The 21,846-nt window shown below is 42.1% G+C and overlaps 1 protein-coding gene across 3 annotated transcripts; it reads left to right on the top strand.

The window, feature by feature from the left end:
- Window positions 1–1,260: 1,260 nt before the first annotated feature.
- On the top strand, window positions 1,261–21,561 carry AXDND1 (axonemal dynein light chain domain containing 1). 3 transcript variants are annotated; one of them, XM_035333706.1, is made up of 25 exons: window positions 1,261–1,417; window positions 1,922–2,103; window positions 2,477–2,577; window positions 3,232–3,358; window positions 3,758–3,843; window positions 4,996–5,052; window positions 5,210–5,315; window positions 6,043–6,164; window positions 6,684–6,824; window positions 7,235–7,339; window positions 7,993–8,113; window positions 8,746–8,847; window positions 9,416–9,579; window positions 10,385–10,448; window positions 10,878–11,112; window positions 13,555–13,768; window positions 14,397–14,485; window positions 15,179–15,389; window positions 15,971–16,067; window positions 17,066–17,176; window positions 17,937–18,074; window positions 18,226–18,357; window positions 19,558–19,649; window positions 20,528–20,679; window positions 21,441–21,561. In XM_035333706.1, the coding sequence occupies exons 1-25, from the start codon at window positions 1,321–1,323 to the stop codon at window positions 21,539–21,541; spliced, it is 3,147 nt and encodes a 1,048-aa protein (XP_035189597.1). In that variant the 5' UTR covers window positions 1,261–1,320; the 3' UTR covers window positions 21,542–21,561. The 3 variants fall into 3 exon arrangements, with proteins under 3 accessions (XP_035189597.1, XP_035189595.1, XP_035189596.1); XM_035333704.1 differs by lacking the exons at window positions 1,261–1,417; window positions 1,922–2,103 and having other exon boundaries at window positions 2,327–2,577; window positions 20,528–20,640; XM_035333705.1 differs by lacking the exons at window positions 1,261–1,417; window positions 1,922–2,103; window positions 20,528–20,679 and having other exon boundaries at window positions 2,327–2,577.
- The last annotated feature ends 285 nt before the right edge of the window (window positions 21,562–21,846 follow it).

Here is a 21,846-nt window from a genome sequence, read left to right as displayed (position 1 = left end):
CCACCTCCATTAGATCAGGGACTGTTCTTTGGAGCTGGGGAGGAGCACAGCAAAGGGGATTATAGCTCTTGGAACAGGCCAGAGTTTCAAAACTTTCTCAGTTCAATGCATATTAAACTGGACCAACTGCCAAACATACATCATGTTGGTAATTTCTGCTTTTATTTTGGGCCTGAAGAGGGTTTGTGTGCCAAGAACTTAATGTGATGTCTTCCAGCTGCGTGCCACATGCTCTAAAGTCAAGTCTTGTCTGTGTCCCTAAGCTCTAGCAGCTACACAACAGTGCCATTAATCAATCTTCCTATCCTTTCTGGGGGGAATACAGCGTACTGCCAAGCAGTTTTGTTAAAGAGGAGGGGAGGGTGGGGTGAAATCACTGCAGTATTTTCTATCAGAAGTTTTTAGCATTTTTTTCTATTTTCTTTCCAATAAAGCGTTTACCTGACAAAGCAATAAATGATTTGGCTGGCTGGGTTACTCTTCGGTAACACCTACATGCACAAAAGCACGTATAAAGTCAAAGAAATGCAGTTAATCTAACTGGGAACCAGGATGCAGCTCATAACAAGGCCAAAGCATTTATAAAGAACATTGTGTATTGGCAAGGCTTGCTGGGGTGGAGGGTAGGCTTCACATGAGAGTTCCTGGAGAAGATGGAAAGATGAGTTCTTCATTAGCAAGACATCAATAAGAAAAAGCGCTAAGACTAATAATGAAGAAACTAAACTAATTTAATTTCTAACAAAATTTCTAAAAAACTAATAATGAAGAAAAAAAGTGGCTCAGTTGTTACATGTTACATGTGTAAAAGTATCAATTGTTAATTCTTAACCCATTTTGTAAATGGAAAAAGCAAGTGCTCCTATGGTGCATGTAGTGTCTAGAGAGCAGAACTCATCCGGTGGTCTCAGTAAGTGCAGAGAAGTGCCATTTTGTGATGCTAAAAGTAAACAATTTGCTGAAGGTGTATTTGACTTGGATATAAAATACCCACAGGCAGTTGTGAATCAAGCTGATGTCCTGTCAGTCTTGGTTATGAAATGCATTTTCTTGCGTTCAAGTGGACAAAAGGTGGGACTGCCCGAGTGCCTCCCTTGGCAGAGCCATTTAAGAGCTTCCTGTTTGGTATTGCCTCGCTGGAACTACAGCATCGGGTGTTTCTTCCTAACCAAGCTACCTGCTATCAGACACGCAACTTTTTTTTTTCATTAATAACAAAAAAAAGGGAAGTACAAATGTGGGTTTTACTCTGTTTCTAGATCATCCATTACTGAAAATTTCCTTGGCTAAGCATTAAAAAAACACAAGCACCTGTTCGCCATGCCCACCAATGAAATGCCAGCTCCTGGACCAAACGCAGATGGAAGAAAAATGAGCGGTCCATTGTGTGCTGGACCTGTCAGCAAGGACATTTCAGGTAGGGCTGAGGTTCGAGATGGGGATAGATACGTGATGGAACCTTTCAGGTTCCTTACAACAACAACAGGATGATTTCCAGGGGAGTGTTAAGGTCAGCCTTTGTTTTGTCACTCCCTGGTGTTTCAGGGTGTTAATATTTTTGCAGAAAGCTGACTGGTAGCAATCCACAGGAAGGGAAATGGATTTACATAAATAGATAACTTAAGCTGTTTACAGCATCCCTTGGCACTTGTGTACCTGATAGCTTGGCACAGTCGCACGACTAGTGCTTCTGTCTCCGGTAGTTTGAAGGTAAGTGTTCTAGGCTTCACTGAAGATCCAAGAGCTGCTAAAAATGGGATTAGCTGCCTGTGTCCAACAGAATTGTTCCTGCTTTGAGGTAAGGGAACGGGCATCTTCTCATGGTTCTTCTCAGTCCTGTATTTTATGAAGGTGTTTGCTTTCTCTTTCACCAGCAGAATAAATGTGCACCTACCAAATAAGTTCTGACGTTATGTTCCAGAGATCCCTGTGTTAAGGGGCACATCAAGGATGCTTGACCACACGAGGCCTGTTTCTTCCTCCCTGGAGTACAGTTTTGTTCCGGAGGAGATTTTCCGAGCCCTGACCTGTGCGAGCAGTTCTCTCAGCAGCCCAGAATACTTAAAATCCCACCAAACAGTAAAAAACACAATGGGCTTCAGGGTAAGTGTCTCCACCTTCTGCTTTTTCTCTCCAGAATTGTCTCTTTATTAGCGACACATGTTTGTCACATTGGCAAAAGGAAAGCGTGGCCAACCTTGTTATACAAGCTTATCTTGCCTTCCCATCAGTTTTCTGATCACACTATCCGATACAGATCCAAAGTGCTGTCTTCCAGTGCCTGCAAAATGGTAAACGTGCTTGCACGTTTGCGTTGCTGTGAACTCCTCGCGGCGACTGTTCTGTCCATACTGGTTTCTTTAGCCCCAAGACAGGAATAATTTCGTGGAGCTTGTTTAGGCAGTCACTCTGACCTCTCCCACTCCTTGGCACATTTCTGGCTAAGAAGTGACAGCCACGTGTGCCTTGTCTGCAGGGCTGCCTGCAAACTCCAGATCGGCTTTGGCATTATCCTAATCGTCGGAGCAAGTTCAGACACCTGACAGACCACCCTGTCAGCTTGACAGGCGCTGGAAGGTAAGCAAAGAAGGGATAAGGAGCTGAGGGAGATGACAAGACGTTAGAGCTGGGAACGCGGATAGGTCTCTCCATTGGTCTTTCTCATGGTAGGTGGCTGTGCTGCCTGATGTGCCTGGATGAATGGACCAGCTATCCCATCTGAGTTTAGTCTGGAGACATTCAAGGGAAAGATGTTTCAGGAATAATAAATAAAAAGAGTTGCTAAATGAGCTCTTCTTGGAAGCATGTGTCCAAAGGATCCCAGACTTACTGGTGATCCAGAGGGATTAAGGAAAGAAGCTCTTCTGGCTTTAATGGACTTAGAAGGGAATAGCTTTACACTTGTTTGTAAATAAGCATTGCTTAACGACACTAGGAATTGAAAAATGTTCTGTTCTTCTACCATCTTTTATCTGATGTTGGGTACTTATGTGATAAGGCATTGGCAACAAGCATGAGAAATAGTCTTTGGCCAGTGATAGGCAACGTGAGATTAATCTGCCTAACAAAAGTTATCTCATCGGGTTTTTTGGCCCAGGAGAGGGAGTTGTGGCTGTAAGCCTGAACTCTGACTGAATGGAACAAACTCACATGTGGTTTGGGCTGATAGCAAGTGAATGGTAGGTTGCCTGGAGTCTGGGTCAGTGAACAAACTATTTCCCTCTATTTCAGGGATGTCTCTTACCTTTGTGATGTTGTGACTCACCAGGAAGACAGAAAAACAATGGCTCTCAAAAGCTCTTTCTCTGAGAGTCATCAGGAACAGAGACGGAGCAGCCGTACAGTCCCAAGTAGTCCTGTGAGTGCTGCTGTTCAGTTGTTTTTCTTCATGTAACATGAGGTGGGAGGAAGGAAATTTTCACGTACATTCCCTGATGTTGTCATGGGCTGTGGTTGTGTTTGATTTCTGGCCCAAAACAATTGCAATGTTTTACCTTGATCTGAAGATTTATCAGTCCTTCTTTTGGTTCACAGCCCCTCGGTCATGCCCACAGTTCAACATCAGTTATTTTAATCTGCTTCCAGATGTAGATTATTTCTTTTGTGCTCTGAGTGCAAAAGGGAGAAGCACCATGAAAAGTCATTGTGTGAGCTTTGCTCTCCAGGCTGCCAAAACTGTGTCCTCTCTGGTAAGGAACTGGGAATTAGCATGCATCCTCAATGCTGATGTTTCATGCTCTCCCTTTTCTATTCCTAGCAAGCAACCCTAGCACACAGTCTGGTTCCCAAGGAATTTCACATCGTGAAGAACAGGGGAGTTTTGCCTTTGAAGTACTTTGATGAGTAAGTGTTTTCTGATTTACCAGAATTTGTCCTCAAGCTGTGGAGCTTCCACTGTTCAGAATGAGGGGCTAAAATGATGAGAGGCTGAGAGCACTGCAAAAAAATGCACTTCTGGCAGTTCAGAAGAGCACAAAAAGGGTGGTTTTCAAATCCCACACTAATGCCAGCTCTCACAGTCAGCTCTCCAGAGCAACGTGAGCCAACTGTTCTTTGCCTCTACTGCTTTGAGAAGGGTAAAAGAGGATTTCCTGTATACTATTACTACTTCTCAAGAGTTTTTCTGTGGTTGAACATGAATATGGAAGCTGAGGTCTGCTTTGATCCCTTGAGATAACTTCTGGAAGTTGCCACTTGTCTTTTTTAGTGATTTTGATTACTCTGTTTTTCTACCTACCTTCTAGAATTGCTTTATGCAACAAAGCTGGGTGGGCACAGGGTAGTTCTTATTCTCACTGGAGCTTTTCCAGAAAAAAAAAAAAAAAAAAAAAAAAAATCTGACCATTCTAGTGGGTTTTTGTTTCTTTGGGATCTTTAGTCTTTCGGGCTGTAAGTTTTGAATGGATTTTACCAAGCCTCACCCAAAACGGCTACTGAGTACTTCCCATGATCTCTTCAGAAAACTGACTGTATTTTAAGGAGATTTTCTCATTGTTCAAGGATTAAAATATCAGATCAGGAGTTAAATCCTCAAAACTTGTTTGCCAACATGATAAAACGCTATCTAATTATTTCAATAGTTTCCAACGACATGTGGCTCCTGGGGTGAATCTTTGTGTGGCTGTGATGTGGCTATGTCGTGCTTTTCTGGCCTCACCTGTAACTTTTAAACCCATTGGTGACTTTTTAGCCAAGTCCTATGGAAAAGGGAGAGTTCTTAAAAGGACAAGGTTCCTAGAAGATTTATGTCATTAGTGGCAAGAATGAGGAGCTCCTGTTGCTCTGTCACCTGTGGGAACAGGTGTAGGAGGTCTGATTCTTACCTTAGTCTCTGAATATTCCTACTAAGGAGCAATTGTGTAGGCAGTTTTCTGCCTCTAACACTGTGATCGGTTTGTGCATGGGACAAAGAAACTGAAGCAGAGGGTGAGATTACTTAGCTACCACTGGAAGGACTGCTTTGTAATAAAGTTTTAACATTTACACTTGTTTCAGTAAATACACAACTCTGCTTGAAGATCATAAGAAGAAACTACGGCTGTTTCCATCCATGTAAGTACCACCCTGAATGAAGTTATTACTAGGAAACAAACAAACAAAAACACAACAAAAAACTTTGCAATTCAAAAAAAAACTGTTTGAATTTCATTTCCTGGGAAAATATACCATGCTATACAGAATAATGATGCGTCTCTTTCTGCTCTGTCAGGAAACCTGCTGGGAGGTTAGAAGTCATCCAGCTGATGGAGGCAATGGACAACATGTTGGAAAAAGCGGGAGTAGATGAGCTAATCAGAGTAACAGGACCTTCACAGGTGGATAACTCACGTGTAGCCAGAAAAATAATATCCTGTTTTCCCTAATGTTGACCTCTGCTGTGCTTAAGGTGCCTTCCCGCAGTTAGTTTCTGCCCAAGCCATCTGCCTGTATGTCCTGTCACAACTGGGGATTCCCTTCTTGAGCTTCTGTTCATCTTCATCTGATCTATGAAGAACAGTTAGCTTGCTTGTAGGAAGTTGCATTTCTGGCAAAAATGACAGAAAGGGATTCATCTGGCATGACTATGGAGGAAAGACAGCAGTCTCATCGGCTCATTAGGAGATAGGCTGCTGTGGTAAAAAAATGAGCCTCTGGAAACATTCGTATGCCTAAGAGCAGATGTCAAAAAAGCTTCTGTACCTTGCTTGGGTTTATTCTCTGTTATTCTTGTACAGTAAAGGGGAAGGTTTAAGTGGATGAAGCATGATGTCTGAAAAACATAGAGTATTGCCTCAGGAAGAACTCCAGCTGGAATTAGCAGGAAAGCTCCCATGGATGTTGATAGGAGGGTAGTCAGGATAGTGCATAACACATCTGAAAATGAACCTGTGAATGCATGCAGGATGATGCAGGATGACCTCCCCTTTACCTCTTCAACAGCGTTTTGTCCTCAAAGGAAAACTAGATTTAGAAGAAATGAGTGATCTGTGCCAATCTCTATTGTTGAAAGAGTACATTTGCCAGGTTCTGCAAAGCTGTGATTTTTCTCGCATGTTTTGCCAGCTGCACAACGTGCTGGAGCTACTGAAGGCGGAGCAGAACATTTACAACATAGTTTTCCATGAGCTGATTCGGCAGGTCAGCGTGGACTGTGTGGAGAGAGGACAGCTGCTTTCTAAGCTCAGGTCATCATTAGCCAAGCACCCTTAATCCCCCTCTTGATTTATGGCAGTATCCTCTCAGGAGCAGCATTAGCTATTGCAGGTCTTTCCTCATGTCATTGCCCAGCAAAGCCAGTCTGACACAATGTAATTGGCTCGGGGTCTGATGCCAGGAGTGAAATAGGATTGTCCTGCCTAATTAACACCCAGGGCCAATGAGCCTCAGTTATGTAACTGGGAACTTGAACTCTGCTGCAGTGCCACAACACTTGACAGTGTGAACACCTTATTGGTGTGACATTTAATGGAAGTTTGCATACATAGAATATCTGGAAGTTCTCTCACAGTTGAGGTTCCCATGTTTTTTTTCACCTCACATTCAGATCAGCATTGGCAAATAAATTGTTCCAAAGTGTTTAAAATTCTAAGTCCAAATGGTGAAAAGATTGCCCTCTTGATAGCTTCCATTGGAGTGAAAGGAAATGGGGTAAAAGAGATCTGCACTTTCAGGTAATTTCCTTTTTTACTCTCTTTTTACTGCAGGCAGAGGTATGTAGATCTCCTGGAGCGGATTCCTCAACAGATGAAGACTCTCTACAAAAAAATGATGGCACAGCGGTTGCTTGACAGACATATTACAGAAGAACTACTCTATTTTAAGGAGTCTGTTGAACAGCTGACCAGGTCTGAATCCTGCCTGATCCTAACCAATTATCTCAATGTACTAGGCTTAGCATATTGTTGTGTTTTTCCTTCAGTTTTCTAACCTCCCTTCCATAGGAGAAAAATTATTTTTCTGTTTTGAATCAGAGCTACAGAGACTGCACTTGAGCATTCTCACACTCTTAGTCTACCCCTTTACTGCCAATTGTGCAGCCTGGGAGCACAGAATAAGGGCAAAGCCAACCCCTTTCCTTAGCATGTTGTGCAGAAAAGGGCTGTAGGAGTAATCTGTGCACATAAGAAGAAGATGTCTTCAAGATGCCTTTCACCTCTGAAGTGAGATTCTACTGTATGCTGAACAGACCACTCTGTGTTTGCCCAAACCTTTGGGCTGGGCTAAGTTGCATTAAGACCCTTCCCTGCTGTTTCAGTGAGCTGTATGAGGTACGAGAACATGACCGCAAGGTGACCAGAGAAGCAGAAAAAGCTCAAGAGGAGCTAGCTGCAGCCATGCGGGAGGCTGAGGCGAATGCAAAGTAAGTTGCTTTCGAAGTTGAGGTTGGGAGATTTCTGTAGTGTGCTGGTATCATTCTGGCAGGGTTGTTGGGAAGAAGATGTAAGGATTGATATCCTTCTAGGGAAGAGAGCTTGGCTGTTTGTGACAAATGCAGTTGTTTTCTTAGAAATTCTGAATTTCCCAAAGCTGTTGAAAATGTTTCTATTTTTAAGTCATAAAAGTTGCACCTGATCATTTGTTGCTCAGGTGCTGACATTCCCATCACCCCACATTCACAGTTGGTAAGTTCTTCAGAGTCAACAGAGCCTGCAGCTCTGAACTTGTAAGAGGTCTGTGGACGTCTTCAGATACCTAATAAATTGAGGATTCAGATGGTTGGTATCGAGTTATGTTGAGTGCTCAGGCACAGAGATTCACTTACAGGAACCTTGTGTCATGAAGAAAACAGCTTGTCTAGGCCCAAGAGATTTGTATAAACACTGATTGGAAACTCGTAATGTGAATACCAGCAGAAAGGCATTGTAGGGGCTCAGGGTAAAGGAACTGTGAATTTACAGGTCGTGTGGGAGGTGAATGAGGGGGATGAAAAGTCTTAAGCATTAGGAATTGTGAGAAAGACCATAAATATGGATAAGAAATGTGTGTACATACTTCATTGTCTTTCTCTTCTAGCCTTTTGGAACAGTATCGGGAGTTGTATGAGTTACAGAGGAGAAGACTGGAGGACCAGGTTCTGCTGGTAGCCCAAGAGAGAGACATCTGGAGCTCAGCTGCATATGACCTGGCTCTGAAGGTAGGTGCAGGAGGTCAGTGGTACACTGAAGGTATAAACTCTCATAGCAGGCAGTCTTGTTCCAAGAGCAAATTTCATCCCAAGGAACATTTTTATTTATTTAACACAATTTGGGTACTAACACACCTCGTACATGCCCTCTCATCATTTACTGAGGTCTGTTGTATTTCATAAAGGTGTTTATTCTTGTTGTTTTTGTTTTGTTATTTATTTATTTAATGGAAACCAGATGAATCACACAGCATTTTTAGTAGAGACCTCCAGGTTCTGTGCAGGAAGAAATTCTGTGAATATTTCCATTCATTGATAGGCTTGACTAAAACGTTTTGTATTTCCCCATAAGTTGGAATATTTTAGCCAGATTCCTTAAAGATCTTCACAAAATAGCATTCTTGGTTATTTCTGTGTTTCCTTGCTCATGTATGTCCCTTGCTTGTTATCTTCTACTTTTCCCTGTTCAAGTTTAAAACCTGTTAGACCTTCTGTTTCTGTCTTGGGGATAAGAACTTTATTGTTAAGGTAAGTGGCTTCAGCTGCTTGAGCTGCATGTCAATGCTGGTAAAGGTCCTGTGTTACTATCAGATGTCCCTCCTCTCAGAAGACAACAGTGCAAATAATAATGTTTCTTTCAGATAATAGATAGAAACCAGCTCACATTGGTTCGCAGGCTTGATGTTAGTGGGAAGACACTTACCAAAGTTCTCAAGCATTTCATAGTCCTCTTGGCCTCAAAGGTAGGGATGCGTCTGTGATGGGTACCTCTCCCAAGTGTTTGTGTGGTGTATGTCACACTCTGGTTCTCAGTCAAGCTTTCACTGTTACCTGAACTTTCAAATCTTGGTCTAGTTTAGAATGAGTACTAAAACTTGATTTTGTTCTTTCTCTTTTCACTTCTCTTTCTCATTACTCCGCATTTTCTTACTCTACCACAAACTTTTATTTTTCTCTGTTTTCCAATCTTTGTGGTTTTCTTCCCTATCCCTGTTCTAGCTCCATAAAACCGAAGCAGATCCAGGCTAGTGTAATTTTGCCCTCAAATTATGGGGCTGCATGGCCTCTGTGTAGTGTACAAGCTGCGAGAAGTCAAGTGCTCAGCTCCTGTGTAACCAGGGAGGGTGAGCCAACATAGTCCCACATAAAAGGGTTTGCAAGGGCTGTGCTGTGGAATTACAGAAATTTTCAAGATCTTTGATATATAGATATATCTCAAAATAGCCAGGCTGAAGGGAGAATTCCTTCAACTCAGATCAAAACAATCACTACAACAGTTCCTTTTCCCATTCTCTTACCCAATGCCTGCAGGACACGAGGGACCTTGCTGATCTGCAGGAAGAGGCAGAGCAGTTCAAAGAAATGTTGAGTCATGTTGGAGCAGAAATAGAGCATTTGGAGGAGTCCAGCAAGGAAAAACTGCAAACTGTGTGCCGCAGTCTCAACAAGTGGCTTCAGTACCGTGACAGTAACTTGTGAGAGGCCCAGAGTGTCTGGGGCTAGTAGTCAATTCCCCCAACTTTAGCCTTGTAACAGCAGGTTTCACAAAGCGTGCACTGACTTCCTGACTCTCACACGTAATGAGATTTGGTACAATCTGCAATTTTCACATCCTTCACTTCTCTGCTTTTGTGCTCAATACATTTATTTTGATAATCAGGTTCCTAATGGTAACTCCAAAGTGATGCTGTAGGTTTGTGGCTGAATTCAGTGGACAGGTTGCTGTTGACTCCGGTGGAGCAAGGGTTTTACCCTCCCATTATGAACCAGAGTTTCCTTTTTGCAGCTGTCACAACAGAATTGTTCTGTTTAGTTTGGTTCATTTTAACTTGCAGGCACATGCACTGGTGCTTCAATAGAGCAGTACAGATACAAAACGAGACTCTAAGAGATGAGATTCCACACCCGAAGTCTTTTTGTATGTTATTGTGTATATTGCAGACTTTTTGTTAGTTCATCATGATACGTTAAATAAAGGATAAATGCAAGAGCAAAATGCAGAAATGCACACACCACCTGCACTAACAAAATAAATCATTTTATATATTTCCACTCGTAGTGGTAGTGATTGAATTTTCTTAACTGCCATCCAGTGTTGGCATTATATTGAGTCAGAGAACAAAAATCACTGCAGAGTAGGGCCTGTTGTTTTCTACTTCTGTTCAAGTTACAGTTTGTATCACATATTCAGTGCGTATACAGTATGTCTCTTGGTTTTACATAGACTACTGAAGGAGGATTTTTTCTCTCAAATCTTATCCCTTCTTTCTCTCTGCTTAGTTCCTCTCAGATGAATGAAGAGCTATTGGATGAAATCATCCCAGAAATGAAGATCTTGATAAATGTAAGATTTCTGGGGGTTGAACATATTGAGTGGTATTTGCTCAGCAAATTACCACTTGTTAGCTGAGCCACAGTCAATGTCTACACCTGTCACAAAGCTGAATAAAGACACATCAGCTTAGTATTTTTGTGCTGAATCTTCAATTAAGAGTCTGCACATGAAAAGTTGTGACCAATGCCAAAGCTCAGGCAGTGCATTAGACTTGGTCACAGCTCTGGTGACTGATAAATGATATTAATCTGTAGAAGCACTCACCATTGTCACCCTCATGGAGTAAGTTGTGAACTTGTTATGTTGTTTACTCACTGTGACATCTTTATGCTCACAGATTCCTCGTAATTCTCTTACCTGATTTCTACCACCTTTCTGTTGCAGCCGAGGGGTGGTTCAACTTTTGGAGACACATTAAGCTTGCTGCTTTTCTTTTAGATGCTGAAGGAAGACGTACAGCAGTATGGAGGAGAGGTGTATCTAGCGAAGACAGACAGTCTCAGAAGTGCTGCCAGGCTACAGGAACACTGGACAGAGCTAGGACAAACAGTGCTGAATCGACACCGGGACTTCACTGGGGCATTGCCTCCACAGCATGCTACCCTAGGAGAAATAAACCAAAGTGCACGTGAACTCTACCAGCAATACAATATAAGGATAAGTGGGAATAATGGTAAGAAATAACCATTTTTGCAGTTCAGGCTTTCTTTGGGTATGCCAGGGAAGTAGCAGGTTAAAAAAAGGACGAGTTGACATAGTCATTAGCTTTTTGCAAAGCTAAAGTCTGACCCCCCAGATACATGTTGGTAACCAAAAGCACTGAAGGGATGAACTCCAAGAACCTTGACTCACAATCACATATAAAAATAATATCTGGAATTTGAGATGCAATACAGTGCAATCAAAGGAAAATGCAGTACAAATAAGATGCAAGTTTTACGTTAAGTTCAGAGGGATTGTGTGCAGGTTGTGATTATGTGGACAGTGTGTGGAAATGAAAATAAATGTAAAAGAATACGTTTATGTTTTAAAGCAAAACGTTACTTTGGAGATCATAAACCAGATAATACTGTCTCAGAACGTATTACTTTTTTATTACCTTATCACTAAAACAAAGTTATCTTAATCTAGATAATGAATTATCCTGGAAATAAATTATGTAAATAAATGTTTTCGTTGCTGATATAAAGTTATCGTGTTCTGTGTGAGATAACAAACATTTGTTAGGTAATTTGTAACTAACCTTCTCAACCTTTGCCTCTCAAAGGCCTTGACTCATTTCTGATTTCAAAATCATTTTCTCTCTGATGTTTTAAAATCATCTTATTTCCTTTTAGCAGACTAAAACTAAACTGAACATGTGCTGCCTAGAACTGCTGCTCATGTTTGCTAAGCTACTTCTTATACTGCTACCTTATTCTTTCACTCACGGTTACCCTGTGCTTTTTACTACATGATCTTATGCTGCGTGTTATATTTTAGCCTACTAAAGGAACTGAGATAAAATAAGTCTGTCCAACATAAAAGGCAGCTAAAGGAAGTAAATACTCCCAGTAGTTCTCATTAGAAAGTGAGAGAAGGAAGAAACAGGGACATAATTGGCCAGATACCAACAAGGCAAAAAGTTAACAGCGGATTGTCAGAAGCCTTGATAGTAATGATCTGGACAAAAGGCTAGGCAGCACAGTGCAGACAGCTGATACAAAACTGCTTCCATCAATAAAGTCCAGAAAAAGGGTGGGTGGTTGAGTGGGGGGTGTTATATTATTTTAACAAAGGCTTTGGGAACTGGACCACAATAAAGTTATTCTCTTCCTCCATACAAGGCAATATGTTTTGAATTTCTTGGAGTAATTTCTGCACTTCAGTTTCGTGGCTGCTCTGTAGAAGAGACAAGGTATCCCTTCCCTTCACATTGCAGCTGCAGTAAAAAAAAGATAAATAGTAAAAGTAAAGAGGTTATAAAGAAAAGGTAAGAGACAGTACTGAGAACATTGTAATTTTGTTGTGTAAGGCAATAGTACTCATTTACCTGAAGTATTTATTATCTGCTAAGATCTGACTACCTGATGTCAAGCAGCATGTGACAGAAATGCAAATAATTTGGTATTTGATGACAAGGATTAGAGATGCAAATCAAGCAATGAGATAGGAGATTATTTTAGACAGCATATGAAAGGGCTTATATAAAATGTATAAGGTTTGGCTTAAGGTCTTTGCCTTTAATGATTCTTCCTCAATCACTCCTCAAAGCTGTACCTTTTTTGAAAGATAAGATTTTTTGACTCTGAACCTGTCAGCTGGGATTAGAGTGACATCTCCAGAGAGATCCAATTAGGTCCTCTCTTTTGCTGGAGATGATTAAGCTTAAAAGATCAATGCAATCATGAAATCTTCCCAAAGCGAGCCTGTCTCATTTCTGGTTGTGGGGCTCCTGTAGTGCACTCTGAAAGGCTTCACCAAGTGGAGGGTAACCTTTTCCCTTTCTTACCAGACTGAACATCCCAACACTGCAGTACAGTAGGGAAACTGGTTCATTAAAATATTACAAAAATTGTAATCCACCTGTATGTGTGTAACACGTCATCTTTGCAACAAGACATCATGGAGGCCAGGACTTTAGCAGGATTTAAAGGCTTAAACATTGGATATCAAGAGCAGCTATTGTTACATTTTAAGCATACTCCCAACAAACAGAGAATATCCATCAGCATGTGCCTGCTGAGTGAATGAACAAGTAATTTACTACCTTATCCAGGCATTTTACATATCTGTGTACATTGCATTACTTTTGAAGAATGGGGTTGTAACTGCAGAGGAGTTTTATTATTATTATTAAAAAAAAAAAAAAAGTTCTATTAAGCCATCACATTTGTTTTTGTAGTAAGGGAGCCAAATCTGCCAAGACAAGAAGAAAAGTCAGGGCTCCAAATCAAGCCCATTTTCTTTCAGCTTTCTTTTAATTCAGTGCTTACTAAACAGTTCATTCTTAGTACTAAGCGTAGCCAGTTCCCACGTAGGTTGTTCATCCCTCTTGGCAAAGGACTTTGAATTGAGCTTTGTTTTTGTTGGCTGAAAGAATGTAATTAAAGGTTCATATTTTCTTCCCCTCCAGGCACAACTACGTTTTTGACAGCCTTGGTGAGAAGTATGGAAGATTGGTTATTTAAGGTGCAAAAGCTGAAGAAAGGTTCTGGCATGCACGAAGCTGAGCTGCAGGCATTTTATCACAGGATTCCTTCATGGTTGGCCCAGGTGGATGCAGTGATGAGCTTTATAGGCTCTGGCCAGTTGCATGAGGCTAAGAATGATATGGAACCACATCTCCCGTAAGGACAGGGGTGTTAATTGTATCTGGGCTGGCCCTGTACATTAAACTACATTCATAAGAAAAGAGAAATGTTATTTTGTGAGGATCCTGGCATAGGAAACTGGCAGTGGGATAAATGTGATCAGCTGAAGTGTTAAAATGATTGGTGACTGTCTTTCATTTGCCTTGATTTGGCCATTCACTTTGATTTGGCAAGATCTGTGGAGACAGTTGGTGGCTTCAATACCGCTCCTGGAACGCCACTGTCTTTCTCAAAACTGCCATCTGCTTTGGAAATCTTGACATTTGAAGGAAAAAAAAAAAACACAATATGTGATTCATTTACAGGCAGATTTGTGGGGGCATACTCTTCCTTGTAGTGCTCCGTTGTCTTTGGTAAATATCAGGAAATAAAGTATTTTCAGAGCACATGCATAATATATATGTTAGAGATTATTTGCAAATGACAAGCTCAACCACAAACAAATTAACAAATCTGCCTGTGTCATGTTCCCAGTATGTGGTGTACTAAACTTTGTTCTCCTTGATCTGGGAAGCAAAAGGTGTCTTTGAGATAGGAGATCCTTGGGTATGGTGCACTAGATGTCACTTTGTCTTTGGATTATTTTTTGTTGTTGTTGTTTCAGGGTGGTACCTAGAGAATTTTTTAAGATGATTCAGCGATGGATTCTGTCCATGAATAATGAGGTTGAGAAGAGCATCACACTTCTTAATGAAGAAGTAAGTGGAAGCTTAAAACTGCCAGAAGAGCACTGCATCTGGCATTTGCTCTTTTAATTTTCATCTGGCCAGAGCACAGTTGTGAGGAATGCTTGTTTCTCCTTTGATGCCTTCTTTCCTGCTTGAGTTCCCCCAGCCAGGGGAGCATAGCAGTACTCCTCTAAAAATAGCTGCAAGGTCTCAAAACAGTGCATGAACACAATGTCATTGTGCTAATCTTTAGCAAGAATTTCCTTTGGAATAATGTTATATTTCCTTGTGAGAGAGCTGTTTTGGCTGCTAGTTTTGTGTATCCTTGTTTGTTTGTTTTTCTTTTCTCCCGGGACTGTAGAGCAGAAGGCTCTTGCTATGCATTTTTTGAATGTTATTTAAGTGTGATGTGAGATTTTTGGTTTGTTGCTGAATTCTGGACCAGCAAGAGTGGCTGATAAAAACAAACAAACAAACAAAAAAACTCAAGATGCTAAACAAAAACTTGCAGAAGGATAGATCCACAGTAGGAAAAGATGTGTTGGTAATAGGAATGAATATAGAAGAAAAAAGATGGTAAAGGTAAATATTTCTGTCATAGGTTAGTTTGCAAATTGAATTAGGTAGGACATTGACGTATGTGAAACGCACTGACTTCATACTACGTGGCAAGACCAGTCATTTATTACTGGTTTAGATTTGCTCCGATGTTTTGTGCAGGTGACTGAACTGCACAGAAACCTGACCCTGTGGCTGGTGAATTTGCTGCGATATGTGATAGCAGACCGCTTGTGCTGTGAGTGTCCCCAGCAGCAGGAGTCAGAGACTGAGACGGACAAGGAGCTCAGGCTTCTGAGTGCTCATAAACTACAGGATGAAGCTAAAGAGCTGGTTGCCAAGATGTGCAGGCTGTCTGGTTCTATAGTCAGGTATGAATAGAGGTTTTCAGTTTAGTCGAAGGGGGTTTCATTGAGGAAAAAATGTGTAGTGTGCAGAGAAATTCCTCAGGGCAATAGATCCCACCAACATGGTTTTCCTTAGATCGTTTCCCAAATCCTAATGGGTCTTACTGGAATTTGGTGGGAACCTAATAGGACAGGTACATTGAAAGAGAATGCCAGTGTCTGCTTTATACCTAATGCTGCCATAAAACATTCTGGCATCTGTGATTGTGTGGGCTCTGCCTACATTTCTGAACATGGCCTCTGGGGGCTGCAAAGCAGTACAGGCAATGAGTCTGAGTCCATGTCACCTGGACCAAAGCCTGCACCTTATTCAGCATCTGTGCTCACACATTCACCATGGGTTAGTACAGCACAGGCACAGATAAGCTGACTGGGAGGTTGTTGTGTGAGTCAGACAGGTGAGGATTGCTCTTCTGGAGCCTTCTCTAGTGCAGAAGTCTAGAGATAGCTCATACATCTTGCAGACAGCAAGAGGATGCTGATTGAAAGGAATAAAGCATTTGAAGACACTCTTGCAGGGTTGATGACATTCTCCCTCTTTGCAGCTGCTGCCGTGAGATTGTCAGTGCAATTGTTCGAAAGAAACGGTCAGAGATGGATTTAGAAGCTGATTTTGAGCTGGAGGAGCTGAACAAGATCAAGGTAAAAAGGAGACCACTTCTAACTCTCTGGGTCTGGAGTAGATGAGACCACATTTACTTTGTGAAAGGTAGAGAAAAATATATGTGAGGGTTTCAAGAAGGAGGAAGACTCCTGCTACTCCAGTGGATTACCCTGGTCCCTCAAGTTTCCCACAGTACTGGAAAGCAGATAAACCTGGGTCATGTTCAGTTTTAATATTTTCCTTACCCTGTTTCAGGTTCTCCTGCTAGACTTATTCCATATGAGTGGCAGTAGATTCACCTCTGGGTTTAAGCTTGTCAGAGCCATGTACATCTCGACTTGTGCTTTGGAGTTCCTGAAAGTGTATGGTGCAATATATCTCTATACATAATTAGTTGAAGTCTTTTGAAGTCAGATAGCCTACCTTATTTTACACTTGCTGATAAAGCTCTTACTCAAAGTATATGTTGATGGCAGCATCTTAATTTGAAGCAGCTGGGGGAGCATGATAACATATATTTCTTCCTCCAAAGTACTACCAGTTTGACCTCAGCTGTTTAGATGAGCTTTGCCTGCACTTCAGAAGCACAAGAGGTTGACCTTTCCTGAAGCCCAAGGCTGCACTGAGCAGAGGACAAATGGTATTGCTCCCAGGAACTTAAGAAGCTTCTCTGCAAATAGAAACTGAAAATACTTGTGGTTCTGTTTTGTGTTAGCTTAGTGAGTGAAAATGTAACCTTGGCATTTGCACTCATTTCTGCCCTGTCAGTGGCCTGACAGACATTCTTGCACTGGCTCAAGGTGGAGCTTGTTGAAGCAATTAGTTGATGTGAGTGATTAGCCAGTGATAGATGCCATGTCTGAAAGCTTGGAGAAATGCATCTTCTGTTTCCTTTGTAGGGTGTGGATAGAAGATTCCAGGTATGTCCCTGGAACAGATAAATACAGAAAGATGGAATTACTTAACTTTCTGAATGAGTATGATCACAGCTATTTTTCTTGCTCAGCAATCCCTCTTTTCTGTTTTGTCTTCTCAGACTGAGTGCTGTAATTGGATTCAAGTGTGCTGCCTTCTCCTTTCAAAGATCAAAGGCACTCCTGTCTCTTTTCTGGATTTAGAAGAACTGAGAAACCTCTTTGGATCAGAGGTATATATAGACTGCGTTTGCTGCTCTAGATTGAACCAGTTTGAATGAAGATCAGCTTCAAAACTTCTTAAAGAAGGAGCTACAGTTCAGTTTGAGGGAAGGTTTAGCATGCAGATATCCATGCACTCAAAGCTGTGGTTAGAAATATGAAGTTATGACTGTAAATTGGTTAAAAGTCACAGTGCTTCTTGTGAGAGCAGGCCTGAGGTGAAGCTGGAGCTTCACTGAAGCTAGAAGCTATTACCCACTGGTAGATCAGTTCACCCTGGTGCTTGTTAGTTTTGCTTCATCCCTCAGTGTAAACTTTGGCTGGAATCCTTGTGGTTGGCTTGCCCAGGTCAGGCTGAACTTCTAGTTAATTCCTTATGTGGATAGATGGATGCCTGACAGTGCCTCTGACAACTAGATGTGTTTTATGGTGGTCTAATTTCATACATAACAGCTGAAATTCTGATGATGAGAAAATGGCTTTAGATGTATTGTCTCGAACAAATTGTTTGCAGCAGCTTTGAAGTTGATCCCCAGGCAGTGCCATGGCCTGTACAAAGCAGGAATGCCACAGTGGGTCCTGCTTATGAAATGTTCAGTAATTAACATATTCTTTTGTGATTTAAAATATATTCATACTGAGGACCTCCTAGGTGGCTGACGTCTAGATCTCAATGTGTACAAATGAAAGTCAGAGACTCGTTAGCTTTGCCTAGGTTACTTGGATGGACAAAGGAAGCATTACTAACCCAGTCCTTACGGTGCCTTACAGGAATTGCAACTGAAGCTTAAGGACACGATCATTTCTTCAACTCAAGAAGGGCTTAGAGCTGATGATGCCAACAGCTACAAGAAACCCATAACACAGGAAAATACATTAACAGTAAAGGAGGAAATTGCTCTTACACAGGTGACTAGAAGCTGCAATATGCCACGTTCCAGCAGGGCCTTTTTTTTTTTATTATTATTGCTTGGTGCATGTGAAACACATCCTCTTAGCTGCCCTGAATGTCACTAAGCTAGTGTTATTTCTCCTACTACTTCTTCATTTTCTTTCTTAGCAGCAGCCCCATGCTGGTGCAGATGATCTGAGTGAAGGTGATGAAGCTACTGCAGACATGATCAGATACGTAGGACACGACTCCAACATCCACCTGAAGTCCCTGAAGTCAGACATCATTTCAGTTACAGGGGTAGGAGTCTCTGCTACACCGAGGGCTTTAGCATGTATGGCAGAGCTCTGGAGCTGGGTTTTAGCTTTTGTCAGGCACTGTAACGCTCGTGTCAGACCTGCTGGGGCAGTGCAAGGTGCTGGTGTTCTCTCATTCCTCTCGTCTTGCCGCTATAAAATATTCATTAGCACAGCTATTGCTGCCTCAGTTTATCCACCTGACCCATGTGTTACTGCCCTATACCACGGACTCGGGACCAGTAACAGGATGTGTGTAGTCTGAACCAGGACTACCAGCAGAGACTGGGTGAGTCCTGGCAGCATTTCGTGGGATGGTGAAAATGATTTGGTGCTGGACACACGGAGGAGGGATTCAGAGAGCTTCCATAACAACAGGGAACCAAGAAGTTCAAGTTGCTGTTGGCCAGCTATGCATCTTGGGTCCCTGTTTTCTCCACTTTGGGACAGTACTCTTTGGAAGAGGGCTCCAGGCTAAAGGCTTCTGTCAGTAAGGGAGCTCCTCAGAATCATAGGGCCTGCCTTGTCCAGTCATGCCCTGGCCAGTCAGACATCCAGAGCAGAGCCTCGATGTACACAAACTGTGGATCTTTAGCAAACTGTCACTGGCCAGTCCTACCCCTTCAGCATGCGGTGTTGCTGGGCATGCCTTGCCCTTCCACCTTTAGAGGTGGGCAACTAGTGCCGAGTGATAGTTGGAGATTCAGGAGCATGCCTGTGGATTTTCATTTGTTTCCAAAAATAAATCTCTGGAAATTGCGGTTATCTTCTAAAGTTTAGAGTAGGAGCCTTTCAACAGTTACTTTTCCAGAGAAACCATGATTTTTTTCTTCAGGTGAAGAAAGCTAACTTATGCCTGTTGGACTCTTTGAGGAGCTGCCCCTTTCTCTTCTCTGAACACTGGTTTGTTAATTTCTTAGCTTCTGGTCAGGCTACAGCCATCTCCTACTTCTGTAACCAGTGAATGTGTGGGCAACACAAGATTATAGGCTAGTGAGATTTTCGTGTCTATGTCAGAAAATGATTTTACTTTATTTTTAATGCCAAGACATGATCAGATCAATTCAAAACAAAATGCTTGAACTAGCCTCTGTTTTTACATGCCTTGCTGATACTGAGTTCTTGTCTGTGTTGTGACCATGTACTGAGACCAGCACCAAATCAGGCACATTTGCTTATGGAAGGTTTTTTTCTTCCCAACCAGAGGGAGATGACTGCCAGCAAGTCGTCAACTCCCTTTTCTCAGAAAGAGTTTGAAGCCCTTGCCATGCTGGAACACCTGCAAATGCAACTCCTGTGAGTACTCCTCCTATGCTGGAGGCAAGAGCAGAGCAGGGTTTCACCCCAGGCTGTTCTGCTTTCTTGTAAAGTTCTGCTTCACCCATCTCTGTTGGCTTAATTCTGGGTTTCCTTCCCTACTGATTGTCTTGGGAGATTGATTGTGATTTATGTTAGCAAAAGATGTGACCCATTTTACTCTGGGACCAGAGCTACTGTCAGCTGTCCATATGTGTGCAGATTTTTTGCTTTGTGTAGTCCTGAGGTACTTGTGATAGTTTTTTTGTTTTGTTTTGTTTCAAGACTTCTTAATAGTTTGGGTCCTCTTAGCATTGGTAGGATGCTATGTGAATGCAGCTGAGTGCCTCCAGTGCCCGCTAGTGCCCAGAAGCTTGTTAAGTACAGCCACATAATGTCTGGGGAAACACAATGAAGAAGCACCCAAGTGGCTCTGTGCAGAATCATACTGAGGTTCGTGCTTGCTGATGACTTCTTCCATGCTCAAGCAGGCCTGGGCACTGTGTGTTACCTTCCCTCATACTGCTTGTTTCCTCTGTGCATTTGCATTATCTGGGGCAACCCTGCCCCGTTAGCCTGGCTAATAGAATTGACTGCACTCTATATTTATCCTTGCACAGTGAAGATCAGCATCTCACCCTTTGCTAGCAAACAGAGTTTTAAGATGGATTCCCTTTGCAGGGTTTACATAGCTGTGACAAAAAGTCCTTGTCTCTTATAGATCTTTTAACAATGCCCTTCTCTGAAACCATTAATGTGTTTTATAGAGTCATTCAATCCTACTGAACACTTCAGCTTTATATTTTTTTCTGTTAGATATCCTGCCAGTAGCTGCTCAGATTTCAGGTTTCAACATTATCTTTGCTTCTTTGATTCAGAGAAACAGAGATCCGTGCTCAGAATGCAGAGGAGAGAGCTGAAGGTTTTGAGAAGAAGCTGGAAGAAGCTCTGGAGAAAATCCAGGAGCTAGAGAGTGAGCTGGAGAAAAAAGGGAAAGTGGTCCCCGAAGCTACACCCAAAGAAGGGCAAGGTCAGGATAATCAGTGTTCTGGACCCTCTCCTGGACTGAGAGAGGGAAGCAGTCTTTGAGGGTACCTTGTTCATTTGTCCCATTTAATATAGGCCCCTTTCCTCCTGCACAGTTCCTAGGGTTTTATCTAGACTCACTGGCAGAGGCCAAGCAAGGAGGCTTTTACCATAATTCCAGATTGGGGCAGAAAGTACTACTGAACTCCATCTGTTTTTGAAAGTCATTCGGTTTGATTTTGACATATGACACAGGGTCTGTATCTACTCTAGATATAGGAAACCACTATAAATGGCTTCATCTTCCTTGTAAATAAGTGGTCCCTGTTACAGTCAAAAAGATCTGCTTAGGACCACTAGGTTTGGGGTAGAAAAGAAAGTTCCAGGTCCCTTCACACTCACATACCTTTTGTGCTTGTAGCACAGCATACTCTTGCTGTCTCCAGTTCTTTGAACACTGCTCATGTACTGGTCCTGCCCATGTGGTGTGGCAATGATTTCCTTAGGTGGCACGTTTGTTGGGGATGAATGCATTTCCTTGCCTCCTTTCTCAGCTGGATCTGCTCAGATATAAGACATGGAGAATGAGAAAAAGTGGGAATTAAAACTTCTTCCCTTAGTACTTCATTGCATCCTCTCTGACATCAGAGTAGGAGGAGAGACTAATTTGTTTGTTAAAAATGTAATACCTTGGGCACAATATTACTTTGCATTTTAATGGATTTGTTTTGTTGTTGTGTAGTTTTTTTTTCATTTTTCTTTCAGAAAAATATTTCCAAGAAAGCGTGTCAGAAGGCGAGGCCTGCTCAAGTCCCAAAGCTTCTACCTCTGGGCAGTCCAAGGGATCCAGAAAAAGCAAACATTAAAGAACAGCAATGCCTGAGTAGTTTCTTGGTGTCCATTTGTAATAGCATCTCATTTCTAGTCCAGTGCCTTTGCTCCTTATCTGCTACTCCCCTCTCTGTGCCATCTCAGCATTTATGCTGTTTTTCTAGCTGGCTCTACCACTTCCACACCTGTCTTGCTTATCCACTACTTCCTTCCACAACTCCAACACGTTTACAGCTTGTTCATCCTCTCATTGTACTGAGATGGCATTTAAAACACACACTCCATCTCCCTGTGACTTCTGTGCTTGGCATCTGAGTCCCCTGGCTCCTCACATGCAGTA

This window comes from Oxyura jamaicensis, chromosome 8 (genome assembly GCF_011077185.1).
Source record: "Oxyura jamaicensis isolate SHBP4307 breed ruddy duck chromosome 8, BPBGC_Ojam_1.0, whole genome shotgun sequence".
NCBI classification, from domain to species: Eukaryota; Metazoa; Chordata; class Aves; order Anseriformes; family Anatidae; genus Oxyura; species Oxyura jamaicensis.
The sequence above is the reverse complement of the archived record's forward strand: the minus strand, read 5'-3'. Positions and strand labels throughout refer to the sequence as shown.